Genomic DNA, 13,414 nt, shown 5'->3' on the forward strand with positions numbered 1-13,414 from the left:
TCACTTCCATCATAATGGTCTGAAACTCAAAGAGTCAAACTTTGTTACTTGGATGAAGAGATGTTAGGCATTGGTTGTAGATATTGCCTCTACTCTCTCTTAAGAGGTTTCAGTATGCACTTTTGATGATTGGTTGGTGATTGAGTTGTCCAACAAACCCTTTTACACTTAATCACTTACTCTTAAATTTTAGGGGCAAAATGTGAATTTTGACTTTTGAAGAAAGGTTTTATGTTTGTGAAAAATACTTAAAAATAGTATGAAGAGTGTCACATGCTATCTGGTTGTAATTGTTATGAGGTTTTAGGCAAGAAAAAGGTTCCGGGTGTTTGATTTGCAGCAATTGCCAAGATTTACAAGAAATGAGTCAAACCACCCAACTTTATGAAGATAACTCCGGAGGAACTCAACCAAGGTCAGTTCTTGCAGATCTTGAATATATATATATATATATGTAGAGAGAGAGAGAGAGAGAGAGAGAGAGAGAGAGAGGCACTAGGGGAGAGGCCAGCCTGGGTAGTGGAGTCTTAAGTACAAGAATGGTTAGGACTTAGGCCTTCAGGAGACGTTTCTCGTTGCAAATGAGGTCAACATTCACTTTCTTTGACCATGAATTATCCACTATCAATGGTGAGTGCTGCAGCTGTTGTAGCTCTATTTGTGTAGTGGTTTTTCAAGTCACTCCTCGATGGCCAAGAGGTAGTTGATGTACCATTGACTTGTATTCAAGGGCATTGGTCGTGACTGAGGCTGTTGTGAGGAGGGTTGATGCCATAACTGAAGGTTCTGTTGAGAGTATAGAGGAGGTTTCTTGACAACCAAAATCGACCTACAAATGTTGTCAAGTGTTATCTTCTGTCTTGGTATCAAGGTTTCTATTTGCACTCACAACCCTTTGCTGCTCAAACTAAATGCCATGTCCAACTGTAGTCCACCTATGGCTAATACTAGTTGTTTTGCTAGCGACGGGGTTGTCTATGGCTAATACTAGTTGTTTTGCTAGCGACGGGATTGTCAAGTGTTATCAGCTGCGGCTAAGGTGTGCTGTCCTTCTCCCTCGGTGTTCACAACCATCGGCCGAGGCACCTTCTGCAGGGTTGCTGAGGTGCCCTTGGCAAGCCTTGCTGAGCGGTAGCTAGGCCTCTGGTGCTTTTGCCATTGCACACGTGTCTCTTGGCCTTGAGGTTGCTCAATGTGCTTGGCCCATGCTTGAGGGACCCGGACCTGGCCTCAACAGTTTCTCAACAGTGATTGCTGTCTCCATATAACCATCATTGTCCTCCAGATTTCAGTCTATTGGCTCGACTTGGGTGTCCTTGAGTCTTCTGTCACTTCCCCCACTCAATTCACCTGCCAATTGATGTCCAGTGTGATTCATATATCTCTGGTTGGTGGATTCTAACCTGCTGTATGACAGTTGCTAGTTCTAAATTAATAAGGTAACTGTCCAATTACACATAGAAATATAGAATCATTATCTATAAATTTATTCCATATCTGACTATTCCTAAATCCATCCCACATGTCAAATGTTTAGTAGATAGATAGAACTAATTATGAACCTTTTCTTAGTAGTCCATGTTCTTTAGAGCGACAGTGTGTCAATGATGTAGTATAGTTTAGTATAGACCGGATCACTGGATCTTCTTATATTCGGATCCGTTTAGGCTTATTTGTTCTTTGCTGTATTTTTGGGTTTGGATCTTTTATTTTTGTGGACCCAAGATCCTATGCGGTTCTTAGGATTAGGCCCCTTAAAAGGGCATCTTTACTTGTGATTAGCACTAGTTGATGATTAAGAAAACCCTAATTTTCTTTTAGTATTGAATTTCCCTTGTTTTCCTGCAATTTTCCCTTTGTTTGTGTTCTTTGATGCCCTTCCCGCAGGGATTAGAGTGAGGAACTCTAATCACTGCGTCAATTAATTATAGTGATTTGATTATTTTTGAACATTGCCATTGATATTTTTTCCAGGAATGTCTTGGGAAGGAAGCTTTTTAGTTTCTGTTCTCTTGGGGAAGTTTGGAATTAAAAGACATTTCAAAATCTAATAATGGTGGAAAAAATTATACAATTTGTGAGTTCTTTACTATTTTTCGTACAAAAATAGTAGCAAGTCTTAAGAAAATAATACAAACGAAACAAAAAATGAAAATGCACACTTATAATATGTATGAAAAAACATGGTTCTTTTAAACATGGAAAAATTGTGATATTTACACTTTATTAGTTTTAGGTTCTTTTTTTGGCAATAGAAATCTGATATTTTCAAAATATTGTTCCTATTGGTGACTTTTCAAATCATAATGTTGTGCCATTTTGCAACCTAATAAAGGTAGATAAGTCAGATTATCCAAGGAATCTGTATTGACATTGTTGTGCTGCTTGTGCAGCTTTAGGTGCTGTTGTTTGGTTTTTGCAGTCTTATAGTTTGAGGTTCATTCAAATTTTCAAATTGCATTTCTGCGTTCAATCTTTTTTAGTAAGAAAAGTTTAAGGTGGTTTAAGGAATTCCAAGTTGGCATGACGATGGATAAGTAGTACCTATGTGGGTTGGAGAAATTTTGCTACTGGTATAAGAGAGTTAAACATTGTTATGGTTATCTGCTTTACAAGTTCAAATTTTGTTCATTGATTAGTTTATGGCATTCTGTACACCTTTGTCACACACGTACACATGCAAAATCAAGGAAACACACACATATACAGATTCATGAGCGTGCACATTCCCATTACAGATAAGAGCACATATATGCATGTATTTCATATTTGGTTGTATGATTTTCTTCTCAAGGTCGTCCTTTTCCTTCATGTTTTTGAATTTTGCTGCACTGCCTTTTTTTTGCTTAAGCATTACTTTATTTCTTAAATCAGAAGTCACAAGTTGCATTTGTTAAAATTTTCCACTTGCTGCTGTTTGATCTTGATTGTTTTCATTTGATATATTTAGAGGTTCCATCAGTGGATGAAGAGGAGGTCTACCTTTTGCTTCAAGAATGCCTTGAACTGCGTGAGCGTTATCTATTCAGAGAAGAAGTTGCTCCATGGGATAAAGAAGAGATTACAGACCCAAGCACACCTAAGCCAAACCCTGATCCCTTTGCATATTCGACAGAAAAGAAAACAAATGTAATTATAGTAGTCTCTCCATGTATCAGCCTCTTAATGGTTTGTTAGCACTTAGCAGTACTATAACCATTTCCCTGGACATCTTTTGCAGCATCACTTGGAAATGGTCAATGGTGTGGTTCGTGTCTATGCAAACAAAGACTGTGAGAATTTTTTCATTCTTCTTGAATAAATTCACATGCTAACATTTTTATTAGTATTTGCTATATGCTGATACCGTCTATTCAGTTTGTAGCGCACAAATCTATATTTGAATGCCTGTTTTTATTTTTCCAGCTAAAGATGAGTTATTCCCTGTTGCTGATGCAACAACCTTTTTTACTGATCTTCATCGAATATTACGAGTTATTGCACTAGGCAATGTTCGGACCGTATGCCACAGACGGCTTGAACTACTTCAGCAGGTATGTGAAGTATTCAACAAATTATTCTTTGGTATTATTGTTAATTCTTTTCTCTAGAATTTTACTCCCCTTATGCAAGGCCAGCACAAAGTTGTCTTGTTTGCATTTTCCAGATGAAGTATTATGTGTAAAAGATTAAAATTGACCAGCTTATATTTGTTTTCTTTCAGAAGTTTAATCTTCACTTAATGTTGAACGCTGATAGAGAATTCCTAGCACAAAAAAGTGCACCTCATCGTGACTTTTATAATGTCCGAAAAGTTGATACCCATGTGCATCATTCAGCATGCATGAACCAGAAGCACCTTCTCAGATTCATCAAATCGAAGTTGAAGAAGGAGCCTGATGAGGTATACTCCCCTGAGGCTTTTCCAAATTATACAATATACAACATTCGATTGCTCTAAATGAACAGAAGAGTTCTTTGCCAAATAATTTTCTCATGCATGTGTGTTCAAACTTCAAATATTACATCTACAACATATTCTTCTAGGTGGTTATATTTCGTGATGGGACATATTTGACATTACAAGAGGTGTTCGAGAGCTTGGATTTGACAGGGTACAGCTAAGATACTGGTGTTCCTATGTGCTTGTTTTTGTCTGAGAGATTTTTTCCTGAATATATTTTCTTTTCCACCACAGATATGACCTTAACGTGGATCTGCTAGACGTACATGCTGATAAGAGTACATTTCATCGATTTGACAAGTTTAATCTTAAGTATAATCCTTGTGGCCAAAGCAGACTTAGAGAAATCTTCTTGAAGCAAGATAACCTTATTCAAGGTAAGTGCTCTTCCATGTCATGATTTTTCTTTCCATCCCTGTGCAAATTTTCAAACCTTTGGATGCTTCCAGTTCTGGGTATCTATATGTCTACCATACTCTTACCAAGCACATACATATTACATTGTTCATGCAAGCATGACTTCAGGCTTTAGATGCAGATTGCTAGAGGAAAATAATGGTATTAGTGTCACAAATATCGTTCTGGGGTATTAAATGGAAATGTTTTTCTTTGGTAGTTTTTGACAAAGTTGTTTTTCTTGGGAAAATCTCGGGAGTTTATTTTGAAAAATCCTAAAAATTAGGTAAAAATAAAACTAATAAGAAACTGATAAGAAAACATAAAAAATATCTAGATAAGATGATAAAAGTTGATGTTACTTTTAGACTTTTAGTAGTGATAGAAAGGAAGATAAATAGTTTAACTTTTAAACTTAAAATGTAAAAATAATGTAAAAAAGCACAATAAAAAAAAAAAACGCGCTAATTTCATTTTTGCTTTATTTTGAAAAAATCCAAAAAATAGGTTTTTTTTTTTTCAATTTAGTCATTTTTAACGTAAATGTCTCACAAAAAAGATGAACTATTTGTGTCAGTGGATGGAACCATATATATACGTATATATTGATTGAGAGAGAGAGAGAGTTGTCTGCTCTGGCTCGTCAAAATTTTCTCAGGTTTTAACTATATGGTGTGACTTTTATCTGTCAAACCATGAAATAGACATAAAAATCATGATTTTCTTTGTCACATGTTGGATGAATTTTATAAATTAAAATTTAGACTGTTAAATTAAAAGATGGTTACTGGTCCTATCACCTATGCATTCCTTGTGTGTGTGTGTGTGTGTCTGTTTAGGGTCTCTAGGTTGCTTCAGCTATTTAATCATGTGAACTGTGTGAACCTATCTTAAGCCATTGAACAGGAAGAACTGTGTCGCTAGTATGCCCTTAAAAAAAAAAATCAATGAGTGAGGTACTTTTATGAAAGGATAGTGAGGTACTTTTATGAAAGGATAGATATATGTTGAGAAAAAGAATACAGATTTGTCTCTTTGTTGAGGACATCCCATCAATACATATATCCATTTAAAGGTAGAAGGTCGTTGAGACAATCTAGAGACCTCATTTAACTTTTTCCTAGAAAAATCTTTGGAATTCAAGTAAACAGGAAAACATAAAAAGTTAGAAAAAATTATGAAATTATGAGTTTTTTATTAATTTTATTATGATACAAATTCAAAATGATCATTAAGATGTTAAAAGAAACTCCCAAAAAATGAAAATATGCTAAAAATGTCTCTTTATGAAAAAAATGCAAAAATATTGCGACAAAGCACAATTATTTTTGTCTAGGCTTTTTCAAATCTTACAACTTTTTAATGTTTTCTTGTTTCCTTTCTCTCTCACTTTTAATGCACTATTTTGAGAAGAAGTGGCAATAGTTGTTGGGTTCCTTTGCCTTTCCTTAGAGTGCCGTCTTGTTTTTCTGGCTAGGTAAAAAGTCCGCGAAAATTCAATGTTTGGATTGGATTTTATAAAACTTGTATGTTTGGATTCATAAAAAATAATTTAAGGTGAGAAGAAAACCTGGATGGCCTGTTGGATGTCATATTTCTGGATGCCATAATAGAATCTCTCTCCCTCTCTATTTTCCTCTACACCCCCCACACACAGGCACATAATAACAAACATTTTTTTTTCAGTCTTAGCAATTTCAGTGTAGGTTGGAGAGAATATGATCAGATGTACCAAAAAATTTTGGGTGTCACTTTTCAATTGCCATAATCTGCACATCATGCTGCTTAGGATTATCACCTCCTCCTGTTAGGTTTTTTTTCTTTTTACAATTCACACCTTAGCTTTCTGGCATCATTGTCATTCTAGGATCAGTCCATTCTAACCATATTGATCCACATGTCTAAGCAACCTAAGTATGTGTGTAGTGAAATTTATTTGCCTTGGGTAGTGAAATTTATTTGCCTTGGGTGCGGGACCTGAATTTGTCGTTGCGAGGCAGGTGCTGCTGACTACATCCACCCTTCTTTACAGTTAATAAAATAAACCCTACATCACACAGTCCTCCCCTATTCATCATGCATTGGAGTTCTTGTCTGTCTCTGCCTTTGCCGATTGATGATCGGTGTAGAAATAATAGACGCACAAGAAACGAAGATCGAACACAGATGTAACATGGAAAACCTTCAACTAGAGGGAAAAAACCACGGGTGAGGAGGTCTGGTGCCCACTAGCCTCCAGACTCTCTCTCTCTTAGAAAACTTCATTAACACAAGATTAGGGTTTACAATGATATAAGTATGCCCAACCCAGGACACACTGGATCGGGTCCAAACCCGGACCCATACATCAAGATCCGTCAACACTCCCCCTCAAGTTGGACATACATATCAAACATGCCCAACTTGGATACATTTCTCTTAAATGGAGTTACATGTAAAACTTTAGTTAGAATATCAGCAGTTTGGTCTTCAGACTTGATGTATGGTAATGTTAGCTCCCTGACATCAATTCTTTCTTTGATGAAGTGACGGTCAATCTCAACATGCTTTGTTCGATCATGAAGCACTGGATTGTTAGTCAAGATAATCGCAGACTTGTTATCACAATACATCCTCATAGGTCCTTCAATCTCTATCCCAATATCAGTCAGCAAGATCTTTAACCACAACAACTCTGATACTCCAGTAGCAACTACCCTATATTCAGCCTCTGCACTTGAGCGGGAACAAACATCTTGTCTCTTGCTTCTCCAAACAACTAGATTTCCCCCCAAGTAGACGCAGTACCCTGAAGTAGATCTTCTGGTGTCAACACAGCTTGCCCAGTCTGCATCAGAATACCCTTCAATTTCAATAGACCTTTGTTTCACATATAGAAGTCCCTTGCCAAGATTCTTCTTCAAGTAACACAAGATTCTATCTACAGCCTTCAAGTGCGCATCCGTAGGTGCATGCATAAACTGACTCATCACATTTACAACAAATGTGATATCCCCTCTAGTCAGAGTGAGGTATATCAATCTACCAACTAGACGTTGATATCTCCCTTTAGCTTCTTCACACAAAAGTTCTCCATCCTTGCTACCGAGTTTGTGCCCAGCATCCAGAGGAGTAGAAGCTGGTCTGCATCCCAGTTTTCCTGTCTCCTTCAGTAGATCCAAGGTATACTTCTTTTGATTAAGTACAAGAGTCGTACCTGATCTGGCAATTTCAATACCAAGGAAATACTTTAGCTTTCCAAGGTCCTTGAGATCAAATTCAGCAGATAGTAAACCCTTTTAATCTTGCTATCTCTTTTTCATCATCACCTGTAACAATCATATCATCAACATAAACCAACAGTAGAGTAACTTTACCTTCCATCCTCTTTACAAACAAGGTATGATCTCTATTTCCTTGTTTGTAGCCATGCTTCTTCATAACAAGTCTGAGACGTTCAAACCATGCTCGGGGAGACTGTTTGAGCCCATACAAAGCCTTCTCTCAAAACCCGGGGGCATAAACATATACACTTCATCTTCGAGATCTCCGTTGAGAAAGTCATTTTTATCATCGAGTTGGCACATCTCCCAACCCTTCAGCACCACTAAAGAAATAATAACTCTAACAGTCTTCATCTTCGCAATTGGCGCAAACGTCTCTAAGTAGTCGATCCCATATTTTTGACTCAACCCCTTGGCCACCGGACGTGCTTCGTACCTCTCAATGTTCTTATGTGGTTTGTACTTAATGGTGTAGACCCACTTTGACCCAACCAAATGAGTTGCTTCAGGAATCTCTACCACTTCCCATGTCTGATTTCTGTCTAAGGCCTCCATCTCTTCCTGCATAGCATGAGTCTACTTGGAGTTACTCTGCCTCTGTAACATTCCTGGGAATCACAGCCACAGACAAAGATGATACAAAACATTTGTAGTCAGTGCTCAATTTAGAGTAAGATACAAAGTTACCAATAGGGTGTTGGGTACATGACCTGACACCCTTTCTCAGGCAATGGGAAGATCCTCCTTTTCATTTTCTGTCTGACTTTCTCTCTCAACGGGTTGTTTCTGAGCATGACTTGGGTCATCCAAGGAAGAAGTAGGATTAAGATTCGGAGTGGACTTCTCACCATCAATCACCTTGTCAATACAAACTCTTTTCCTAGAATACACCTGCTCAAACAAACGATTTCATTCTTTTTCTGTCTCCGTAGGACACTCTCCCTCCTTTTCCTGTTCATGTATCTCAATAGACATCCCATCTTTTTTTCCAAGCACCTCAATAGATGGATTTTCTTCGCGCCTGTAATCCAGAAAATCTGTAAACTGAATTTCCTGACTTGGAGAATACTCTTCCTTAGACATTGACTTCTCCCCTTGAAGAGAATTCTCACCAAAATAAGAGACATGTTCCAAGAATGTGACATCATTGGTAATGTAAACTCAACCAGTGGTGGGATATAGACATTTATACCCCTTTTGAGTAGGAGAATACCCAAGAAATATTCCCTTAATTGATTTGGGGTCAAGTTTTTTCACATTTGGGCTGTGGTTATGAATGAAACATACACATCCAAAGACCCGAGGAGGGAGGTGAAAAAGGTTGGCTACTCCCTGGAAGCATGAAGTAGGGTGTACGACCATTTAGCACCCGACTAGGCATGCGATTAATCAAATAGGCACTAGTAATGACCGCATCTCCCCAATAATATTTTGGAAGATTCCTTTGGAACAATAAAGCTCTGGTGACATTAAGTAACTAACGGTTTTTCCTCTCAGCAACTCCATTTTGAGGGGGTGTATAACTACATGATGTCTCATGAATAATGCCCTTCTTCCGAAGGAATTCCTCGACAGTGAGACACATATACTCACGAGCATTATCGGACCGAAAGGTCTTGACAGACCCACCATATTGGTTTTCCACTAGGAAGATGAAAGTTTCTATAATATGAGGCACTTCGCTGTGGTCTTTCAACAGATAAACAAAAGTACACCTTGAATAGTCATCTATGAAAGTCATAAAATACTGAAAACCACCACGAGAATGAATGCCTGAGGGTCCCCACACATCAGAATGAATCAAGGAGAAAGCTTTATTAGCATGACTATTTGAAATTGGATATGAAGCTCTAACATGCTTCGTAAACTGACATACATCACAAGATAACATGGAAATGTTTAAACTGGAACATAATTCAGAGAACAATTGTTTCAAAATCCCAAAAGGGAGATGACCAAGGCGTTCATGCCAATACAAAAATAACTGACGACACTCTTCCTTCTTCTTCTCTGTCCTGCTGACTGCTGACATAAGGGCTGTGGCAACGTGTATAGGAAGCTGATACAAACCATCAGACACCAAACCAATTCCAATCTTCTTCCCTGTCACCAAGTCCTGCAAAACACAACGGTTTTCAGAAAATATAAGTTCACAGTTCAGTTCCTTGGTTATCTTGCTAACAGATAAAAGATTTAAGGGAAGATAGAGAACATGCAAGGCACCATGCACTAAAAAATTGTTCAACAAAGAAAGACTCCCTTTTCCTGCCACAGAGGTAAAGGAGCCATCGGCAAGGGACACACGTTCCTTTCCCGAGGATAGTTTGTAGTCATGAAAAAGTTTGGGGTTGCCAGTCATGTGATGAGTGGCACCGCTATCAACAATCCACTCTTCCATGCAAGAAGTACCTTGTTCACCCGAAACAGCCAGTGCCTGATTGACCTTCACTTCATCTGACGTGTCTGCCTGACCAACATCAATCTGGTTCAAATATGCTCGCAGCTTACGAATTTGTTCTGCAGAAATAGAAACTTTACCATCACTAGGATTCGTTGCATTCGAAACAAGCTTTTTCTCACCAGAAGACCTCCCCCTTCTATTCTTCTTCTCAGGATGCAGGTCCCAACAAAAGTCCATAGTAGGACCTAGTTTTTTGCAGTGTGTACATTTATGGGAAGAACGGGCAGTTCCCATAGGGGCACGGCTAACGAATGCAGACTGTTCATTGTGAGACATGGGATCCCCCTTTCTCCCACTTATGACCAGCCTCCTTTGCTCTTCAGCTTCAACACGGGAATAAACATCTTCAATACTGAATGATTCGTCAGAGTTAAAAATCTGACTCCTTATATTTTCAAATTCATCGTTCAGTCCAGCTAAGAAAAGGAATACCCTATTCTCCCACTCCTTGCCCATATACTGCATCTAGTCTTGAGGAGAACTCCATGTAACATCAGAATGGTAGTCAAGATCCTTCCACTTAGATTTTAATGCTGCGTAGAAATCTGCGACCGAGAGATCCCCTTGTCGCAGAGCATACACGTCCTTCATTAGTTGATATACACAAATTTTTCTTTTCTTTTGACCATACATCTGTTCCAAAATAATTCACATATCCCTCGCAGTCTTCTTATGAAGAATGAGAGGTTGAATATCCGAGGACACCGAATTAATAATCCAAGTTTTTACCTGGTTGTCCTCAAGAAACCATGTATCCCAAGCCATACTATCCACAACAGGTTCGACCTTTCTCCCATTCACATAGGCAATTCGTCCTCGACCAGCGATCCCCATAGTAATTGCAGCGGACCATCGTAGATAATTCTCCTTGGTAAGCCGAATGATGGTAACTTGAACCGGTACATTATCAACTCTCACGGTCTCAACATCAGGCTGATCGGTATTGACTGTGGAGGAGGAAGACAAGTCGGCCATGATCACCAACTACAAACGGCTGACCAACAAAGGCACACAGCAGCGGCAACTCCTGAGGACGACACACTTGGTCGGGTGACGCTGGAGCGATCAGCAGCGCTGGGAAAATCAGCAACGGCGCTGGAGCAGAACGATGGCATAACAAGGGCACCGGCGGCAGCAAAACAAATGAAGGCAGCGACAGCAAATAGCCGCAGCGGAAGTGGCAAGGTCGGGCAGAAGGCAGCACAAGATCAGGCGGAGCCGGAGGAGCAGAGGGTCTCAGGCGGCAGCACGGGCGACCCGAAGCTCCGTTGGAAGGCGACTCCGTTGGGTGGAAGCAATGGCCGCAACACGAGATCAGGCGGTGCCGGAGGAGCAGAGGGCAGTGGTAGACATGGGCGACGCAGAGGGTGTCAGGCGCTGCAGCCAGGCGGCGGTGGCAGCAGCAGCAGCAGCAAGTGGTTTAGGGTTGGAACTTCACAACCCTAAAAATTTTCCCAAACTCATCGGCTCTGATACCATGTAGAAATAATAGACGCACAAGAAACGAAGATCGAACACAGATGTAACGTGGAAAACCCTCAACTAGAGGGAAAAAACCACGGGTGAGGAGGTCTGGTGCCCACTAGCCTCCAGACTCTCTCTCTCTTAGAAAACTTCATTAACACAAGATTAGGGTTTACAATGGTATAAGTATGCCCAACCCAGGACACACTGGATCGGGTCCAGACCCGGACCCATACATCAAGATCCATCAACAATCGGCAATGGCAAGAATGAGTTTTCTCTAGCGACCGGCAACTAGAGGCCACTCAGTGTAGAAGCCCACCTCTTTCTTCTTTTTACTTATTTCCTCCCTTTCTCTCTCTCTCTTCCCCCTTTTTGCATCTCATTTTCCCTCTTTTTTAAAGGGTGCACATCACACTCATGCCTTTTTCCTTTTTTTCTTATTTTACCCTATCATTGTCTTTAAAAACCCTTGTCCTTTTTAAAGACAACCACAGGGTTAGAAGGTATCATTTTTTAGGATGTCCTCTTTAAGAGAAAATCTTTTTTTTATTATTTTAATTTAAGGTAAACTTTACTGTTGCCTAACACAAAAATTAAATATTTAAAATAATGATAATGATTAAAGAGTCAAAAGGGAAAAACATATGTACAAGTAAGGCTGTTGTGAGGTTTGATTGTCTAATGATGGTGGATTTATCTGCCAAAAGCTGAATACTTTAGAAAAGGGAGCCTTTGGTAAGCCTGCTTTTGGGTTGGAGATCTTTGAGAATGTTATATGGCAGTTATGGAGAGGTAATTTAGCTAGCTTTAGAAAGAGAATTGGGGGAAAGGGATCTTTCACATCAAGTAAGCATAAAGAATTTGGATAGCCTTAGATTTTCCAAGGAATGGTCTGACAAACTTGCATGGAAACAGCTGAAAAGGAAACAACTACTGGTCATGATAGGAGGATAGAATCCTAATCTATGGAGAAAATGGGTTCCAAACTGGGCAAGCTGACCAGGAAGAAAATAATCACCGAACAGATGGGAAAATGGATATGGTCAAGTGGCGGTCACCCTAAAGCCATTTGGATCTGCGACAGAGCTATAACATGGAGTGATAGGCTGAATGAAGAAAATAGGCCACCAACTTCCTAACCTGTATGAATTGTACAGGAAAGTAGAGTGGGTGGATCATCGATCACCTATGTTTCATATTGAAAGCCGTGTCTTGGCTTTCCATAAAGCTTTATGTCAGGAAGTGGTGGTCTCAATCTTTCAAGAGGAATTGGATTCAGAAGATCTAGAAAACCACCTTCCTTCACAATCATATGGAAGAATTGGGGCTTCCAAAACAAAAATCTTCAAAGTGAGTCCTGATATTTGTAAGGAAATTAGAAAAGCTGTTACAAACTCATGCTGGAAATCTATAGCTCATTGGTAGTCACTCAGCTTGTAGTAAAAACGGTAAGTCACATGGGTACGGGTATAGAAATACAGGTATAAACACGACAACTTTAGAAAATGTAGGTATGAGGGTACAACAAGATATATGTGTCATAGCCACAAATATTGTGATATTTTCCAAAATATCGTGATATTAACCAGAAAAATAAAGAAAACAATAAAAACAGGAAAATATCGTGAGATATTGAAAATGTTAAAAGCGAATTTATCGTGATTTTATCACAATTTTTTATTTATTTTTATTTCATTTTCTGTTTTTATTTTTTTCAACCTTTGTTTCATTTTTATTTCCTCTTGTTTTAGGTATTGAACATAACCTCCTAGATGCAATAGAATACTTATTAGTTTTTCATTTCTTGTATGTTTACCTAACATTTTGATTTCTTATGTTTGTTAAAAAACTCTGAGATTTTCCAAAAAAAAAAAAAAAACTTTG

General features: G+C 38.8%; 1 protein-coding gene across 2 annotated transcripts in view; it reads left to right on the forward strand.

Annotated features, from left to right (window-relative positions):
* Positions 1–13,414, forward strand: part of LOC116254316 (AMP deaminase) — a 59,728-nt gene that overhangs the window by 9,126 nt on the left and 37,188 nt on the right. For both annotated transcript variants that reach the window (XM_031629641.2, XM_031629642.2), the window contains exons 4-9: positions 2,951–3,129; positions 3,221–3,272; positions 3,406–3,533; positions 3,704–3,883; positions 4,027–4,094; positions 4,178–4,320. In XM_031629641.2, coding sequence (XP_031485501.1) covers positions 2,951–3,129; positions 3,221–3,272; positions 3,406–3,533; positions 3,704–3,883; positions 4,027–4,094; positions 4,178–4,320 — 750 coding nt within the window. The remainder of the gene's footprint in view (positions 1–2,950; positions 3,130–3,220; positions 3,273–3,405; positions 3,534–3,703; positions 3,884–4,026; positions 4,095–4,177; positions 4,321–13,414) is intronic.

Source organism: Nymphaea colorata, chromosome 5 (assembly GCF_008831285.2).
Source record: "Nymphaea colorata isolate Beijing-Zhang1983 chromosome 5, ASM883128v2, whole genome shotgun sequence".
Lineage (NCBI taxonomy): Eukaryota > Viridiplantae > Streptophyta > Magnoliopsida > Nymphaeales > Nymphaeaceae > Nymphaea > Nymphaea colorata.